The sequence below is a fragment of the Pleuronectes platessa genome, chromosome 6, assembly GCF_947347685.1.
Source record: "Pleuronectes platessa chromosome 6, fPlePla1.1, whole genome shotgun sequence".
NCBI classification, from domain to species: Eukaryota; Metazoa; Chordata; class Actinopteri; order Pleuronectiformes; family Pleuronectidae; genus Pleuronectes; species Pleuronectes platessa.
Window position 1 is genome coordinate 1,730,308 of NC_070631.1, and position 16,592 is coordinate 1,746,899.

General features: G+C 42.3%; 2 protein-coding genes across 2 annotated transcripts; both read right to left on the minus strand.

Annotated features, from left to right (window-relative positions):
- Positions 1-1,583: 1,583 nt before the first annotated feature.
- On the minus strand, positions 1,584-6,343 carry pcsk1nl (proprotein convertase subtilisin/kexin type 1 inhibitor, like). The gene is made up of 5 exons (XM_053425290.1): positions 6,223-6,343; positions 3,360-3,606; positions 2,984-3,224; positions 2,813-2,911; positions 1,584-2,641 (listed from the first exon to the last, which is right to left on the minus strand). Exons 1-5 carry the CDS (start codon positions 6,274-6,276, stop codon positions 2,245-2,247), a joined length of 1,038 nt encoding a protein of 345 aa, XP_053281265.1. The 5' UTR covers positions 6,277-6,343; the 3' UTR covers positions 1,584-2,244.
- A 2,573-nt stretch (positions 6,344-8,916) lies between these two features.
- On the minus strand, positions 8,917-11,957 carry sypa (synaptophysin a). Its single transcript, XM_053425254.1, has 7 exons — positions 11,940-11,957; positions 10,658-10,723; positions 10,373-10,497; positions 9,954-10,152; positions 9,685-9,876; positions 9,173-9,376; positions 8,917-8,991 (listed from the first exon to the last, which is right to left on the minus strand). Exons 1-7 carry the CDS (start codon positions 11,955-11,957, stop codon positions 8,926-8,928), a joined length of 870 nt encoding a protein of 289 aa, XP_053281229.1. The 3' UTR covers positions 8,917-8,925.
- Positions 11,958-16,592: the final 4,635 nt, after the last annotated feature.

A 16,592-nucleotide genomic window follows, 5' to 3' on the forward strand; every position in this document is an offset into this window, starting at 1 on the left:
CTGCCAGTCAAAATTTAGTGATTGTTAGCATTAGCTTTATTATTAGAGGTAAGACTCTGTCTGATGTTCACGCTGTAGCATGTTGACTAGATCCAGCTAGCTTAGAGTTAGGCAGCGCTCCATTAAACCTCGGAGCACGATTATGGAGAAGGCTGCTCCGTATATCAACAGTACTGAAAGTTGAAGTTTTTACTGTTTAGCAATTCTGTCATTAAATGTGTCGTACACATAGTACTGTCCAGTTACAGTCTGTGGACGTTCTACTACGATGTTAATATCCGTGAAATGCAGCGTAATGCATTTTTATGAACTGTTTCTGTTAACAATTGGTAGCTGGCTAACGTAAACATGGTTCCTGTGCAACTGGAACTCGCTAGCTTTAGTTTAGCGTTTGTCTCTGGGTTAAGTTTGCATAGCATAGCACAGCTGACTTGACTACCATTTAACTTCTGGGTCCAGTTAGCATAGCATTAGCTTCAGGATCGGCTAGCTTCTCTGGGATAACCTCCTGGTGATCTAATTATACGATGAACTGTTCTAAACAATGCTAACCTCAGAGGGGAAACTGGCCTGATAATGTGACTCTGGAGAAAACACAGTGTGTCATAACTTTCCTAAAATGTTCGCTTGACCTTTAACCTTAAAGCACATTAAGACGTAGCTCAGTTCCTTTCACTGAGTCGTCCAGACTCAGCAGCAGTTTGTGGTTTATTAGATGACGTCGTTGTTAGTATTTTGTTTTCAGACTCTGATCAAGTTCATGTGATAATTGTGTTTGTGAGAAAAGTCGTCTTTAAATAAACAGACTGGAAACGTTTTCATTCGGTTTCGCTATCGACAAAATGTTATTTCATAATTTGCGTGTTTGACTTGATAGTTTCAGGTGAATGATAAATCATCTTTCGATCGACTTGTATCGAACCAAACCTCCGACCAATCAGGTCATGTGTCAGTGATCATGTGACGTCAGGTGATGCTCGCGACAACCAGAAGCGACAAACTGTTAGCTACGCTACTCGACCGGCCATGGCATCAACATGAGGTTTGGTTCGATGTGAGACTATCGATTGCTTTTCCTGGTGTCCTGGATGTTTAATGTGAATTTTCTGCAGTCGAATATAATACTTTGAAAATTTGAATACTGAAATGCAGTTGCAAAAAATACAAATGCATAATTTTTACGTAAAAAAAAACTCCTTGCTAGAAATTCAAAGGCTTTAAAATGTCTAAATCTGATGTGATTGATTAATTCCATAGTATGTGTGTGTGTGTATGTGTGTGTGTGTGTTTGTGTGTAAATACGAGCAGAGAGGAGTTTTTGGTGACACTGACTTTATTCATGAGATAAAAGTTTTTATTTTAACAGCAGACACAACAGTGATCACATGACAGAGCTGTTGCACACAAGCTGAAGAACATAAACACAACAACCAATTAAAGAGCTGATGAGCCGTTGCCATGGTTACCATCATTGTCTATCATCGGTCTGTCTTTTTCAGAGACACACAGATGATGAGTGGACATGTGGGCGGGGTCAAGGTCAACTCCCAGAGGGCATTGCTGCAAACAGTGTTATTAGTTATAGTTTTAAAGAGGCTCAGGGAGGATACTAAAGCTCATCACCATGAGACAGCTGCTGAGGCTGATGGTCACTGTAGTGTTTCATATCTGAAGCTGTTTCTACAGCCGTTTTTTCTTCTTTCAAACTAAACTTAATTCATAATTTAAACTTTAAGTTGAATTTTGACATATTTCTCTGATTTGATCTGTGAACCATGACCTCAGCTTCTTTCTGGAAACCTTTAGAAAAACCTTCTGATACTTTACTTTAATTTAAAAGTAAATTTTTGACACAGTTTTTCAAAATTTTCCATTGAACAGAGAGAAAATCTGATTGTTTGTGTTTCACTCTTTAAATCGCAGTTTGCAGCTTCAACTACATGATGATGTCACAACTCTGACCTTATGATGTCACAAATCTTAGATGTTTTCATGAAACATTCAGGAAACGTTTAGGAAATATTAGATCAATAGGACAAGAGGTCATGACCTGTGAGTTATCAGTCGTGAAAACTCAGAGGTCACATTTAGCCCCCCCCCTCATTTAACAACGAACGACTGGTTATGATTTATTTTGACCTAAAGCAGCAAAAAACATTTTTACATAAACAGAAATGAGAAACTTAAAGAACGACAAAATATTCCTCCTTTCCTCTCCTCCTCTCCTCCTCTCCTCCTCTCCTCTCACTCCCTCATGTAATTCACAATCTGATCGATCAATATTTGGGGGTCATAATTCATGGCGGCTCTCCTCCGGCGCCTACGAATCCCATGATTCAGTTCTTCCTCTGCTGCGGTTGCCATGGTGTCAATGCGTTTCATCCTCTGCAGCCCAGCGGTGAGGGGGCGGAGTTTCTCCTCCTCCTCCTCCTCCTCCTCCTCCAGCCTCTTCACCCTGAGGAGTGGGGGGTCATTGCTAGGTGATGGAGGGGTCAGGTCTTCAAGGGAACGGCGAGTTCTCTTGTGGGAGGAGCTAATGGGTTCAATCGAGGTGACGGACAGGTCTCTCCTCGCTCGGCGACCTGAGGTCACCGGGGCGTTGTTAGGGCCGATGCTGGACAGTATCCTAGCAACCATCCGTCTGGTGGAGGAGACAAGCAGAAATAAAGTTTGAGTGAATATTTTATTATTAAAGTTTTGCTTCTGTGGAATTTGTAAATGAAGATGAGACTTGTTATGAAAGCAAAAGTAAAGGTTAAGTTCGGAGTAGACACTTCCTCCCAATCAGCCGATCGATTGATGTATTGATCACCTCAGAGTGTCCTGGTCTCTGTTGAGTCCTCGTCCTGTCTGTTGGACTTTCTCCTGTCTCGCTCTCTCCAGCAGGGTCTGAACCAGCTGGGGCTCCATCCTGTCAATCACAATGACAGTTATTGAGCGTCTTATTATTGATCATCTCTAACGCTGACAGGTCTGTCCTCACCTGTCCACCAAGGTCTGAGCCAGCTGGGGCTCCAGGAGGCCCCACCATGCAGCCTGGGGCCTCCCCATGCTCATACCCCGCCCTGTATCATCATAGTCTGCGGGGACCTGGCCCTGGAAGTCCCCAGGGGGCATCTGATCCTCCTCATCCTCTTCTTCCTCAACAACCGCCATGTCTTCCGGGCCGACCAATCCCACGCTCTCTGCCTCATTCAGGAGGCGTAGCAGAGCGGCCAGGTAGGCTGAGGAGACATGTGATTGGCTCAATATGATATTAATATTATTAATAATAAAATGTCTCCAAACTCTTTACATATTGAAAATATATTCTCTCTACATATAAAATTGTAACTAGCATAAAGTGAAAACTCTTTTACCTGCTCGCTGCTCCTCTTCCTGTTCCCTCCTCTGGTCTCTGTCCACCAGTCGCTGCAGGGCCTGGTTCAAGCCCCTCCCCTTCCAGTCATCTGATTGGTAGTACAGGTCATTGGCCCCGCCTCCCCCTTGTGTGTAAGGATATGACATCATTTGCTCCTCATAGGGCAGCAGGGCTCTGCGCTGGCGTCTGACTCCACCCACTGACAAGTCCAGGTCACGCCCCCCTCCATGCGCTGCAGGTAGAGGCTGAAAGAACAGGTCAGAGGTCACAGGGATCAACAGCTGTTTATAGAGAGTGCGTGTTTGTGTGTGTGTGTGTGTGTGTGTGTGTGTGTGTGTGTGTATTTCTATCTATAGTTATCAGGACCAATTTTGGTTTGATAACATCTTAGTGAGGACATTTTGTCTGGTCCTCACAAACTAAATAGATTTAGGTTAGAATTAGGCAGCAGTAGTTAGAAGTTAGGAGCCAGGGAAAAGCATGTGTGTGTGTGGTTGTGTGTGTGTGTGTGAGTGTGTGTGTGTGTGTGTGTGTGTGTGTGTCTGTGTGTACGATTGTGGCAGGGACCAGGGAGATGTGCTGTTGCCATGGCAGTGTAACGAGCTGTTCTGTTCCTGCCTCCACTGATGTGATCGGACCGTGTGTGTTGGTGGGCTTGTTTTGATTCCTGGTGGGGACTCGTTGAGTTACTGATCAGAGTTAGTTATTGATCAGAGTTGGTTATTGATCAGAGTTAGTTATTGACTAATAACTTGCTTTTTCAGTGAGCCAGCAGCTTAAAAATTGACTCGGCAGGTTAAGCAATGACTCAGCAGTTTGATCAGTGACTCTGCAGTTTAAAGAGTGACTCAACAATTCGAAACAATGACTCAGGACGTCAGAGTCTCTGGATCCGTGATGGAAGTCATTACCCTGCAGATTATAAACTGCTGTGTCATGGTCCCCTCTGTGGCTGCTGTCGTTAACAGATCAGGTGAAAAGTGAAGCAGGTTTTTTCCATTTTCTGTTGTTTGTCTGAGATAAACAGAAGCAAACAGAGTCCCTGAGCTCGGACTCTGTGATTTATGGCTTTAATATCTCACAGACGCAGCAGCTCAAGGTTTATGATGTGGAGCTCCCTCTCTACAGAAGGAAGAGGAGGAGGTCATAATGAGTCTGAAGAGCACTTTCCTGCAGGAATCAGACCTGTGTAGATACATGTCAATCCATGAAATATAAACATATTAATATATAAAATCCTGGTTCAGGAAAGATGTCGGACTTCATGGATAAATACTAGAATAATAGTATTGTTAGGTTTTGTTCCCATTGTCACGTCACTTCTGATTCTTGGTCACAGTAACTGTTGAACTTCAGGAAACATGGACTCTGGAACTAAGTCTGTCGGGTTTCACAAATAAACTTATTGTGAATATTACAATAAGTTTCCCATTTGAACACCTAGAATAATGATGTGATATGATTTCAGACTCCCCTAAACTGGATCTTACCATTTCTCAGCCTTGCCATTAGTGGAACTTCTCATTAGACTGTAGTTCGCTTATTAGCTTGTTTAATACTCTGAATCAGGTTGTAAGAAGAGTCTGAGCGCTAACAACAGCTAGTTTTACTAAATAACCTTAGCTAGCTAAAGTAACTATTTGTCTTACCTGATATAAACAGTAGGTTAGCTAGCCATTAGAGTGCCCACTCACTTGCAGTGTTAGCTTAGCATTTATCACCAGTATGTGGAATCTTGAGCTAACAGGGGAGCAAACGTCTTTGTCCTAAGAGCCTCATGTTTGTTACGACTGAATTAATGGTGAAGAAAAGAGTCAGTTCAGGATCTACAGAGAAAAATGTAAAACTACTGTATCCTCGTGTTTTCATGTGACATGGGTCATGTGACATGGGTCAGGCAAGCAGACACGCCCCCTAATGAAGCCAGGTAAAGTGAGAGCGGAGGCCGACACTTCCTACACACAATGGAAGCATTTGACCAATAGGAGCAGAGGGGGTAGTGTTTCAGACAGAGGCTGAAATGAGGAGCTGCAGCTATGGATGAAGAAAGTGAAGTGTAAACATTTTACAGTAATAATGTCAACCTGAACATGAACAGAATATGTCTCCTTTGACGTTGGTGATGGTGTCTGGTTCTAGCAGAGAAGTGTGTGTGTGTGTGTGTGTGTGTGTGTGTGTGTGTTTTTGTGTGACTTCCTGTCTGATTCTGTGAGGACGTGATTGGAGGAGACGTTGTTGACAGTGAAACTCTTCTTCTTTTCAAATATTATCAATCTCAGAGACGCTGTTATTTAGTATAGCTGCTGCTCTTCATTCGGTAAATTTACTGGATTACTTAAGTACTTGGTACTTGACTCACAGCTGGAGATTAGGATCAAACCTTCATCTTCAGCTGTGACCTCTTAAATCATGTGACGCTGTTGCTGTGGGTTACTCTCTCCTGTCGCTATGGTGACGACTTCTGCTGTAATGAAATGTTCCTCCGGTCACAGTGATTGCACCCCCCCCCCCCCCCCCCCCCCCCCACACACACACACACAGCCGACACACATGCACAAACACAAACAGGCCGCAATCTTCCATCAATCTCTGTTTCTCTCTTCACAAATTTTGCTGATCAATAAGTAATATGTCAAATGGAAAACAGAACACACACACACACACACACACACACAGACACACACACACAGACACACACTGTGATGTAACAGACAGGTGGAGGACAAACAGCAGCAGCATCGTTCTGCATCCTGATCATGTTACAGTGACGACGCAGCACTGTTACCGTGAATAAACACATAATGACACATGTAAACATCCTCTCTCTCTCTCTATGTGCAGTCACTGGGACTCGTCCTTACCTGGGCGGTGTGGATGAGAGCGGTGCTGAGCAGCAGGTAGCCGAGATACGCCATGCTACTGACTGAACACACACACAGACACACACACACACTGACCGTGGGCACAGACGCTCATCTGATAACAGAGAGAGAGAGAGAGAGAGAGAGAGAGAGAGAGAGGGAGGAGTGATGACTAAGGAGAGGAGAGGCAGTAAACAGAAGAGAGGGAGGAGCTATGAGGAGAGAGGAAGATGGAGGACAGGCGTAGGATGGAGGTGAAGGGGGGGGGGGGGCTATAGGAGGAGGGAGGAGGAGGAAAATGAAGAGGAAGATGGTGAAAGAAAGAGGAAGGGAAGAGAACAAGGAAAGAGAAAGAGGTTTTACAGCAAAAATTGACTTTTGTTCCTATATTTTCCTCTGACATAAATCATTCATTCATCATCCGGTTGTTTATCATATCGTATATTTGTTTGTTACACTTATTAACCTGTTAATTTGTCATTTATTCTCTTTGATGTGCTCATCTCCTTATTCATGTTGTCATTCATGTTTATTTGCCATTTATTCATTTACTCGTTCACTGATGATTCACTCATCTGTTTATTTCTTCATCTGTTTCTTACATTCATGTGATTTCATCCTGTCACTCATTTCTTATTCTGTCCACAGATCAGTTTACTTTTACTCTTTAAATTCATTCATTCACTCCTTCATCCTCCTCATGTTATGAACAGACACAGAATCAGAGACGAGTTTGTCATTTATTGAAATTTTCCACTGAATAAACACATGAGGGGGGGGGGGGGGGTGCGTGGGTACTCCATAGCGACAAGTCACACATTCATCATCATCAACACTGTCAAAACCGTTGTCATGGTTACTGATGCAGAATGTCATCACACAGGAAGTTACGTCACACAGGCAGAGAGGAGAGTCACGAAGAACGACAAGAAGAATGAGAGGGTGAGAGAGAGAAGAGAGAAGATGGAGAGAGAGAGGAGAGAGAGGGACAAAGAGGAAATAATGAAAAAAGAGAAGAAGAAAAGTGGAAGACTTGAAAGAAAATAAAGAAATAAAAAGATGAAGAGACGAAGGAAAGAAAAAGAAAGTGAGTGATAGAAAATATATGGACAGGTAGAACAAACACACACACTCACACACACACACACACACACACACACCTGTACAGGGAACAGGAAGTGGAATCACGCCGACCATCAGTCACTGAACTACACAGGAAACACGTCACCATGCGGAGGAAGATACCGACGCTAAAACAGCTTCACGTTCAGAAAAAACAACCAAAGAAGAAGCCTCATGTTTTTTATCCTTTTTTCAGACTTTTACAAAAACAACTCACGGCTTCTGCTGATTGGCTAAGAGCCGCGGGGAAGACAAACATGGCGTCCGTCCACTGACAGAAACAGCCGTCTGAAAACTGTGACGTTTATTAGCGCTTTTCGCAGAAGTAGAGTTAGCAGCTCCTAAACAGGCTAGCTAGCTAAAATAATCTAACATAAACCAATATTTACAGACGTTTTTTTCTGGATTTGGTTTGTGAAACACTTCCGTTGTTGTGTTTGTACTGATTCAAACTTTAGTTTACGAACTTCACATTTTATTAGCAGATCTCTACGATGTCACGTGACCATGCTGAACAAGTCGCCTCCACAATGGCCACAGTCACATGAGCACATGTGGTTATCACGAACGTTTAAATCTCTGGAACATTCTGTGATTCTGATTTTCCTGCTGCAGGGACACAAAGTGCAGTGAAAACCAGTCGAGTCGTGGGCTGAGTGAAAATATTTCAGACGGGTGTTTCTGCAGCTCTGCGTCCTCACAGATGATCGGAGATAATCTGATCTGAGAACAGCGGCAGGAATGTAACAGCAGAACGAAGCTCCAGCTGAGCCCATAACTCAAACACACAAACTGTGGAAACTGGAGCGATGAGCAGCCATGTTGGATCCATATTTTACTCGGAGTCACCTCGAAGCTGAAGTCCAAACTGAGTTTACTGCTTTTCCAGAACAACATCACTTCCTGTGTTGATAGTTACATGCAGCAAGACAAACAGCAAACAGCTGGGAGGTGATGCTTGAACTGGTTCTCATTCAGGTTCAACTCTGGTTTGAATCTGGTTTGGATCAGCTCAGTGTGAACCCATTCTGAACAGCTTCGTGATTGGCCGATGTGGATCTGGTTTGTCGATGTTGGGGCGAAGCATACAAGGCAGGGGGCGGAGCAGATCCTCGGGTTCAATAGGAAACATGAACAAACAGTTGAGTCTATATTATATATCTTTTCAAAGTGATATCTATACAACACAAACATACATTCTCTTCACAGACTCCGTAATATGAATTTAACTCGGCCACATGATCCGAAGCTTCTTGTTGTTGTCGACGTGCTTTTTTCAAGTTGTGGATTTGTTATTTATAACTCTCGTTTTGATCATTATATTGAACATCTAAAGTCCCCCACCCCCAACCTCCCACCCCTCCCCCTCCCTCACCACGCCCCTTAACATTGCAGACAGACAGGAGTGTTGCATTGTGGGTAGGTTGCAGGCGACCCCACTCTTTGTTCACTCCGATGTCTCCTGTGGAAGAAAAACAAACATAAACAAAAACAACAGGAGGAAATATAAGGAGTGTTTATTGGGGACTATTTTCAGAAGCGGATGAATCTCTGTTGGGGACTCACCTGCTGCCTGTCACTTCACATCTGGTTAGAGAAGGAGGTGGGCGCCCCCTGCTGGACGTAACCCTGACCGTACTCTGCATCCTGGAGAAGACACAGCAGGACACAACATGACACATAGACACAACACAAGATGGCAGTACATAATTTAGAGCACTGCAGTACATTAAACTCTGAGTAATGCATGACATTGTTAAGAGTACATTTACTCAGAGTACTACAGTTGTGTATTAGTGGCAGAACAGATTATCACTTGGTTGTGTACCTGCTGGTTGTAGTCGGGTTGGTATCCTCCCTGGTTGCTGGCGTACGGGTCTGGTTCGTATGCCCCCTGCTGGCCATAGGCTTCTGGTGCAGCAGCTTTTTCCTGAGGAGGAGGAGGCCGCATGAAGGGAGCGATGATGCCCGTCTCCTTGAAGACGAACCAGAGGTTTCCGGCCCACAGAACCAGGTTGATGAATCCAAAAGCCTGGAGCATAAGAGGACGAAGGTTTCTCATTGGACACTTGTCTGAAATGAATGATGGGTAACGTAGTATCTCTGATTTAAACCAACATTTCATTAGAAGAAATGATGCAGCAACTCATAAAAACATGATGCTGTCACCATGGAATCGAGAGGTCTGGACAGTATTTGTCTTTTTTCTTTTAATAAATAAGAACTTTGCTTCTTTATTGTAGAAAAACACATTGATATTTCTCGGTTTACTGAAACTTTCCAACAGTTCCAGACAATAACCATCTCTGACATGAAGCTCGATCCCTCCACCAGTCTTACCACAGAGGTGTTGAGTCCAGACATGACCGGGTCATGAACTTCACGGCAGGTGTTCCCCTCGTCCTCGCAGGCCGGGATCAGAGTGAGCACTTCGTTTGGATTGGTCGCTGTCTTCACGTCGGACAGACCTTTGGCCCAGGCCGCCGAGCTCACCAGCCACATGAAGGCAAACACTCCGGTCATTCCCAGGTCCTGAAACACAGAGGTAGTGAGTGACTCCTCCCACAGCTCACCTGTCACTGGGTGGGTGGTCATGTGGGTGAACTTACGATCAGCGGGCCTTTGTTGTTCTCCTTGTACTTTTCGAAAAAGAAGACGTAGATGCTGAGAGCGGCCATGGAGTAGAGGAAAGCGAAGACGCCGATGGTGACAAAGAATTCGGCGGAGGAAGAGTAGTCGCCAACCAGGAAGAAGGGATCCGCGGCTCCGCCCTTGCAGGTTGGGGCAAAGAAACGCACCAGGTGAAGTCTGAAAGAGGAAGAACATTAGAACCCTGCAGGGTTGGACCTGAGTTCTGTCAAGTCGATCAATCATAAGAGTCACTAAGCTCAGCACTTCACCACAGAGCAATTAATGACATCACCAGCTTCTCACATCGTTGGTTTGAATCTCTGTGTGTGTTCACTGTGACGCTCACGCTCTGCATCATGTGACAGGTCACAGTGGGGGGGACATGTGATGAACTGACCTGAACGGATACTCAAACTCCACCTCGATACTCAGGTTGCTCTCCGTCCGGTTCTTACACTCCACCGACATCCGGAACATCCCGGAATAACTGCCACAGGTGGAGAAGGCAAAGATGGCAAAGAACTGGGGGAGGAGGGGGAGGAGGAGAAGGAGGTGGAGGAGGAGGAGGAGAAGGAGATGGAGGGGGAGGGGGAGATTGAGAACAATTAGATTTTTTGAAGTGTTTTCAGAAAAGAGAAATGTGATTATTTTGAGTTTAATTAGAAAGATTATGAGAACTCACCCATTGTAAGATCTTAATGAAACCAAGAGGAACCTTCAGCACCCTGAACTGACCCTGGGCCACCATCTGAGGACACACACCATCATCATCATCATCATCATCATCTCCTTCATCACCATCATCATCATTATCATCATCATCATCATCATCATCATCTTCATCATCATCACCTTCACCATCACCATCATCATCATCATCATCATCATCATCATCATCATCATCCTCTTCATCATCACTGTCACCATCCTCATCCTCATCCTCATCATCATCTTCATCATCACCATCACTGTCACCATCCTCATCATCATCATCGTCGTCATCATCACCAATATCATTACCATCATCATCATCAACATCATCATCATCATCATCACCATCATCATCTTCATCTTCATCATCACCATCACCATCATTATCATCATCATCATCATCATCATCATCATCATCATCTACCTCATCACCATCATCTTCTTCATCTTCCTCATGACCATTACCATCATTATCCTCATCCTCATCCTCATCTTCATCTTCATCATCATTATCATCATCACCATCACTATCACCATCACCATCATCTTCATCATCTTCATCTTCATCATCACCATCATCATCATCATCATCATCATCATCATTATCATCATCACCACCATCATCATCATCATCATCATCATCATCATCATCATCATCATCACCATCTTCATCTTCATCATCACCATCATCATTTCATCCTCATCAACAGCAGAGAGGAAATCCTCCTCTTCCTCCCTCTACGGCTGCCATTTTAAACACACACACACACGCATACGCACACACGCGCGCACGCACACAGTGTTTTTATTGGAGCAGTCCTGCAGACTCAGCGCAGGGCTAAAGGCCCACCAGCTGATCAGACCCGCAGAAAACACCCAGAAATAAACCCGCTAATAAAGCGGCTCGGTGTGAAAACATGAATCCGGTTCATGAGGCAGTCAGAATGAAACCGACCCAAACAGCTGCAGCGTCTCTTCTGCTTCACCAGCATCACCAGTGAAACCACAGGGATCAGACTGGTTCCTCTGGTTTCTCTGGTTTCTCTGGTTTCTCTGGTTTCGGCTCTCCTCATCCTCTCTCTCCTCTTCGTGATGCTGCGGCCCGACACACAGACGCTTCCCCGGGAAACCGTCACAACCCCCCGCGGGCCGCCCCGCATCACGACACGAACACACAACGAGCACGACACACGCACACAGATGAGACGATGTGAAGAAGAATCATATGTAAAGAGGATAGATCGTGTTTGTACCTGATTTACCACGTCCATCCTGCCGCCGCTCGAGAGGAGATGGAGGGAGGAGCAGGAGGGAGGAGGAGGAGGAGGAGGAGGAGGAGAGGGGAGAGACGAGGGAGGCGGTTACCGCAGCGTCATTTTTATTTATTTATTTCTAATTCATCAGAATCTTCAGCTGCTCACACATGAAACATATAAACACTGAGGAGATCAGAGTGTTAATAACATACAACAGCTGATTCAACACACGACTGTCATCATACATGTATAAATTATATAGTTTCAAACATGTAAACAACCATCATGCTTCATCACTCATGTCGAATACATGTAGTGTCATAAATGTAAACAATCATTATACATATAGAAGCATACATAGTGTCGTTATATGAGACTTAACTAGAATATCGTACATGTAGGTATGACGTCATGTATGCATATACATGACGTCATACATAGTTTTGTTTTTCACTAAATTTAGAAATCTGTTAATTATCTAAAAGTTCAAATCCATATGAATCAAAGGTTTACAAAGGTTTATTCTATTTATTTTTTTGGTTTCGTGAAGGTTACAGGACGATAATAACTTGCGATCTCGGGACCACGCCCACTAATGACGCATTATTGTCAACGCCATCAAGAGAAGACATTTCAGGTAAAAGACCCTCTTGTTTCTCTTTAGATCTATAAATATTTTACATAAGACATCAAAGGAATCTATGACCACATCAAAGCAACAAGGACGATTTCATACAAAAGTGTTTCTTTGCTAAATGTTTTAAATAAATGTATTTCATCATTTAATATTTTAAGTATTCATTAAATATCTTGTTTTGATTAACGCAAATCATTATTTTCCTTTTTCGTTTCTTACTTTGTAAACAAATTTAAATTTGGTATTCCTGCATCACTTTTCCACACATGGGTCAACAATGACCCAAACAGTGTGTGTTCATTACAGAACACCTGACATCCATTCCACACATCAGACGCAAGTATGTCTTATTTTACAATCTATTACTACTGTGAACCAGACATATGTACAGATGTTCTATATCCAGAGTGTTAGTACGACTGGTTACAATCATTTCAGAATTACTGTTTAATGTTCGTAAAGATGCTGAATGAAAGAGAGGATGAGGAAGATGAGGAGGAAAATCTTGGACTTGATTCCGAGTCTGATGCTGAGGACCTAGACTTTGCTCTACAGGATCAAGCTGGAGATGTGGATGAGTCTTGAAATCCTGCATGAAGAAGGCTCCTTTAATGACAAGTCTCATTGCGATCTTGTTAAGATGATACTCACCAAACTTGAAGTTGTTCTGATAAAAGCTCTCAGAGGAGGTTGTAAAAATACGCAACGTGTAAAACGGAAAAAACTGTAACAAAAGCGCACAGTCGGTGTTCAGGCTCTAATAATAACATACAAAATAGTTGTGAAGAGTTTTGTAGCTGCCGTCAGAGTCAGTTACAGTAAAAGTTAATTGAAGAACTTTTGTTTAATGAAAATCATTTAGGTTTATAAAGAATAACTTTGTCGAGCATCTTGAATATTTAAGAATATAAATAAGATAATGTTTCTTATGCAGTGTTTTTATAGCAGAACATCATATCAGGAAAAATAAAAGACTTTAGACTTAAGACTAATAACGTTATTGGGTGAAATTAGTCCTGAGTCATTTGAGCACAATCAACACCAGAGGACACATTTCACCATCACATGAAACAACATGCACAGACGAGAGCAGGGACGTAACCCAGCTTGTAATTTAAGAAATGCAGATGTGTACAGATGTTTTCCTGTGTGTTGAAATCTCTCGATAGAATGAGTTCCTGCAGCAGGTGAAGCTCATCACTCAGGTGAAGGGAGGAACTCAGGGGGAGGAGCTAACACCAACATCTCATTTCAACCAGTTTGACACATGAGGGAACTGAGTGTGTCTCCCACTGACTCACAGAGTCCTTCCTGTTGGAAGTGATTTCCTCTGGGAGGAAAACTGGGTGAATTGGTGAGTTAGCTCTTCCTGTTAGCGTTAGCATTGATGTATCGACTCCATTGTTCCAGTGTGTTGTTGCTTCGTCAGCTCATTAACGTGCTGTTAGCCGCAGGGCACTGACTCACTGCTGTGAAGTACACAACTTTCACATCTTTATTGTTTACATGGATTTGTCTGTGGATTCGTGAAATATCAGTATTATATTTATTATGTGATGTGGCAGAGTATTTTTGTGTTAGACAATCACACAACAAACCAGTGTTGTTAAGAGAGTTTCTGTTTGTGCTCATACAGGCCAGGTTATTATGAATTGATGAACCACGCTGAACCTCCAGCAACACACTTCACCACAGTCACCTGTTCCTGCCCCGGCGGTCGGAAGGAACCCTCCATACATTCCCCATTCACAGAGCTTATATTCTTATGTGAGCTTTATTTAGTAATTTTAGTATTTGTAAAATGTTGTAAACTGTTAGAGTGAATTGTTATGCAGGCAGCACAGGCAGAGGGAACATTATCAAACTGATTTAAATAAAGTTTTATATTGACTAAGAGATTTTGTCGTTTGTTTTGTTGTATCTGATAAAAAACAGAACAACTCGGTTATATAAAATTGAGTTTACATAGCAGACTCTGTGACGTGGATCAGAGCCTCAGGCAGAAAAACAAAAACACACACACACACACACACAAACACACACACACACACACAGATGTGTCGAATCTGTCCAGATGTTGAACCTTGCTAATTAAACTCCTGCAGTTCAGTTGTTCTGCCTCAGTTCCTCATTGTCTGTTTTTCTTCTACTGAGAAAATATATTTAAAGGAAAACTCCACACCTTCCTTTTTTGTCTTTAATTTTATTTAATTTACCCATTTGATTATTTCCTCGTCTTAGAATGTTTTCAGATCTTCTTTAAATATTCAGTTATTTACTTATTTATTTTCTCAGTGTTTGAGTCTGAGTTGATACTCGTTTAATCTCTGGTTTTTATGAACTCCTCTTTAGTGTCTAAGCATTGTTTTATTTGTATTCTTCTCACATCTTTTATAACTTTTTTTTATCATTTTATCTTTACACTTTTTCATCAGTCTTTGTTTTCCTGCCTTTGGTGTTTCTTTTTGTTTCATTCTGTTCAGGCCACTTATTGTTACATCGTCTGATCAATTGATTCATGAAGAAATTGTGGTTTAGTGTTTTACAGATGGAACAAAGCTACTGTTGGTTGAAAGGAGACAACGTGCCGCTTGTTCTCTGTCTTTATTTGAGGTAAAGAAGGTTTCAGACGGAGCTGCGTCTCAGCCGAACACGTCTCCACATCTGAGGATTTATCCAGACGTCAAAATGAAAAGCCCTTAACTGTTAAAAACTGTTCAAACTGCTGGAAAGAAAAACCATAAGTCTGATGGGACCAGAATTTCAGACAATAACACCAGTGAATTGTCAGCTGTCGAGAATAAACTAATAAAAATCATCTCTCTCAGAAAGAATAGAAAAATATCAAACATTTAGAAAAAGAAAAAACACGTGGAACAGACACTGAGTTTCTTACGTCGAGTAGAAAAAACAACAAGAGACAAAAAAAGGCTTTTCACTTCATGGTCCGTCAGTGATGAGGATGAATGTTCATATTAAAGTCTAAGAAATGTTTTCCTCCACACGTGTGTCAGGAAGTTCAACACATCATTCAACAGTGGTGAAATCAAAACACACGTCTGAACACGGATCCTTCAGTTCGGACCCACACAGAGAATCTACTGTTGACTTTCATCTGAGTTTCACACCAGTGACATGATGCTGCTGCAGATGAACTCTAACAGAACTGATCGTTAACAGAAAAATGATCTTTCACTGCAAGAAAATATGAAATGAATTTGTTAAAATCCACAAGAAAAACAGAAGAAAGAAGAAACATGTCTGATTTAAACTTCAGCTGAAAGTCAAGAGTCAAACTAACGAGTAAATAAAATCTGTTTAAAATTTACATCAGGAAACTTTTTAACACCACTATGAAATTAAATGGATAACACACTTGCATAAACATTAAGAAAAAAGCATCTGTGAATCAATTTATATTCTTCTCTTCATTTCAAGTCAAGTCTTATCTGTATGTACAAACGTTAACAAAGTTCAAAAACTTCATTCAAAGTTTTATAAAATTACAGAACAACCTGGAAAACCAAACAACGCACAACAGCAGAAGTGCATTGTGGGTATACTTCAGCGGTGTGATTGACTCTCTGGCCCCCCCCCCCCCGGGCCCTCAGGCTCCTGTTCAGTGATGATTTGAGTCAAACTACAAAATCTCCACAGGAAGTGTCGCCGACATGTCTTTGATCTTTTCCTTGTCTTTCCTCTTCATCTCCATTCACTATTTGTATTCCTCCTTTCCCTTCTTCCTCCATTTATCTTTCCTAGTCTCTTTCTTCTGAACCACTTAAATTGATTTTTACTCTCTTTCTTTCCTCTTCATCGTGATTTTTCCCTTCTTTCCTATTTTGCTGAATTTGTATCTTCTTTCTCTCTTCTCCTCTTTCTCCTTCATCCTTCCTTCATTACTTTAAATTTGTTCCTTCTTGTTTTCATTTTGTTCTACCTCACTTCTTTATTGTTCCTACTTTCTGTTTCTTCATCCTTCTATTTCCTCGGCTTTGTTTTTCTTCATCCAT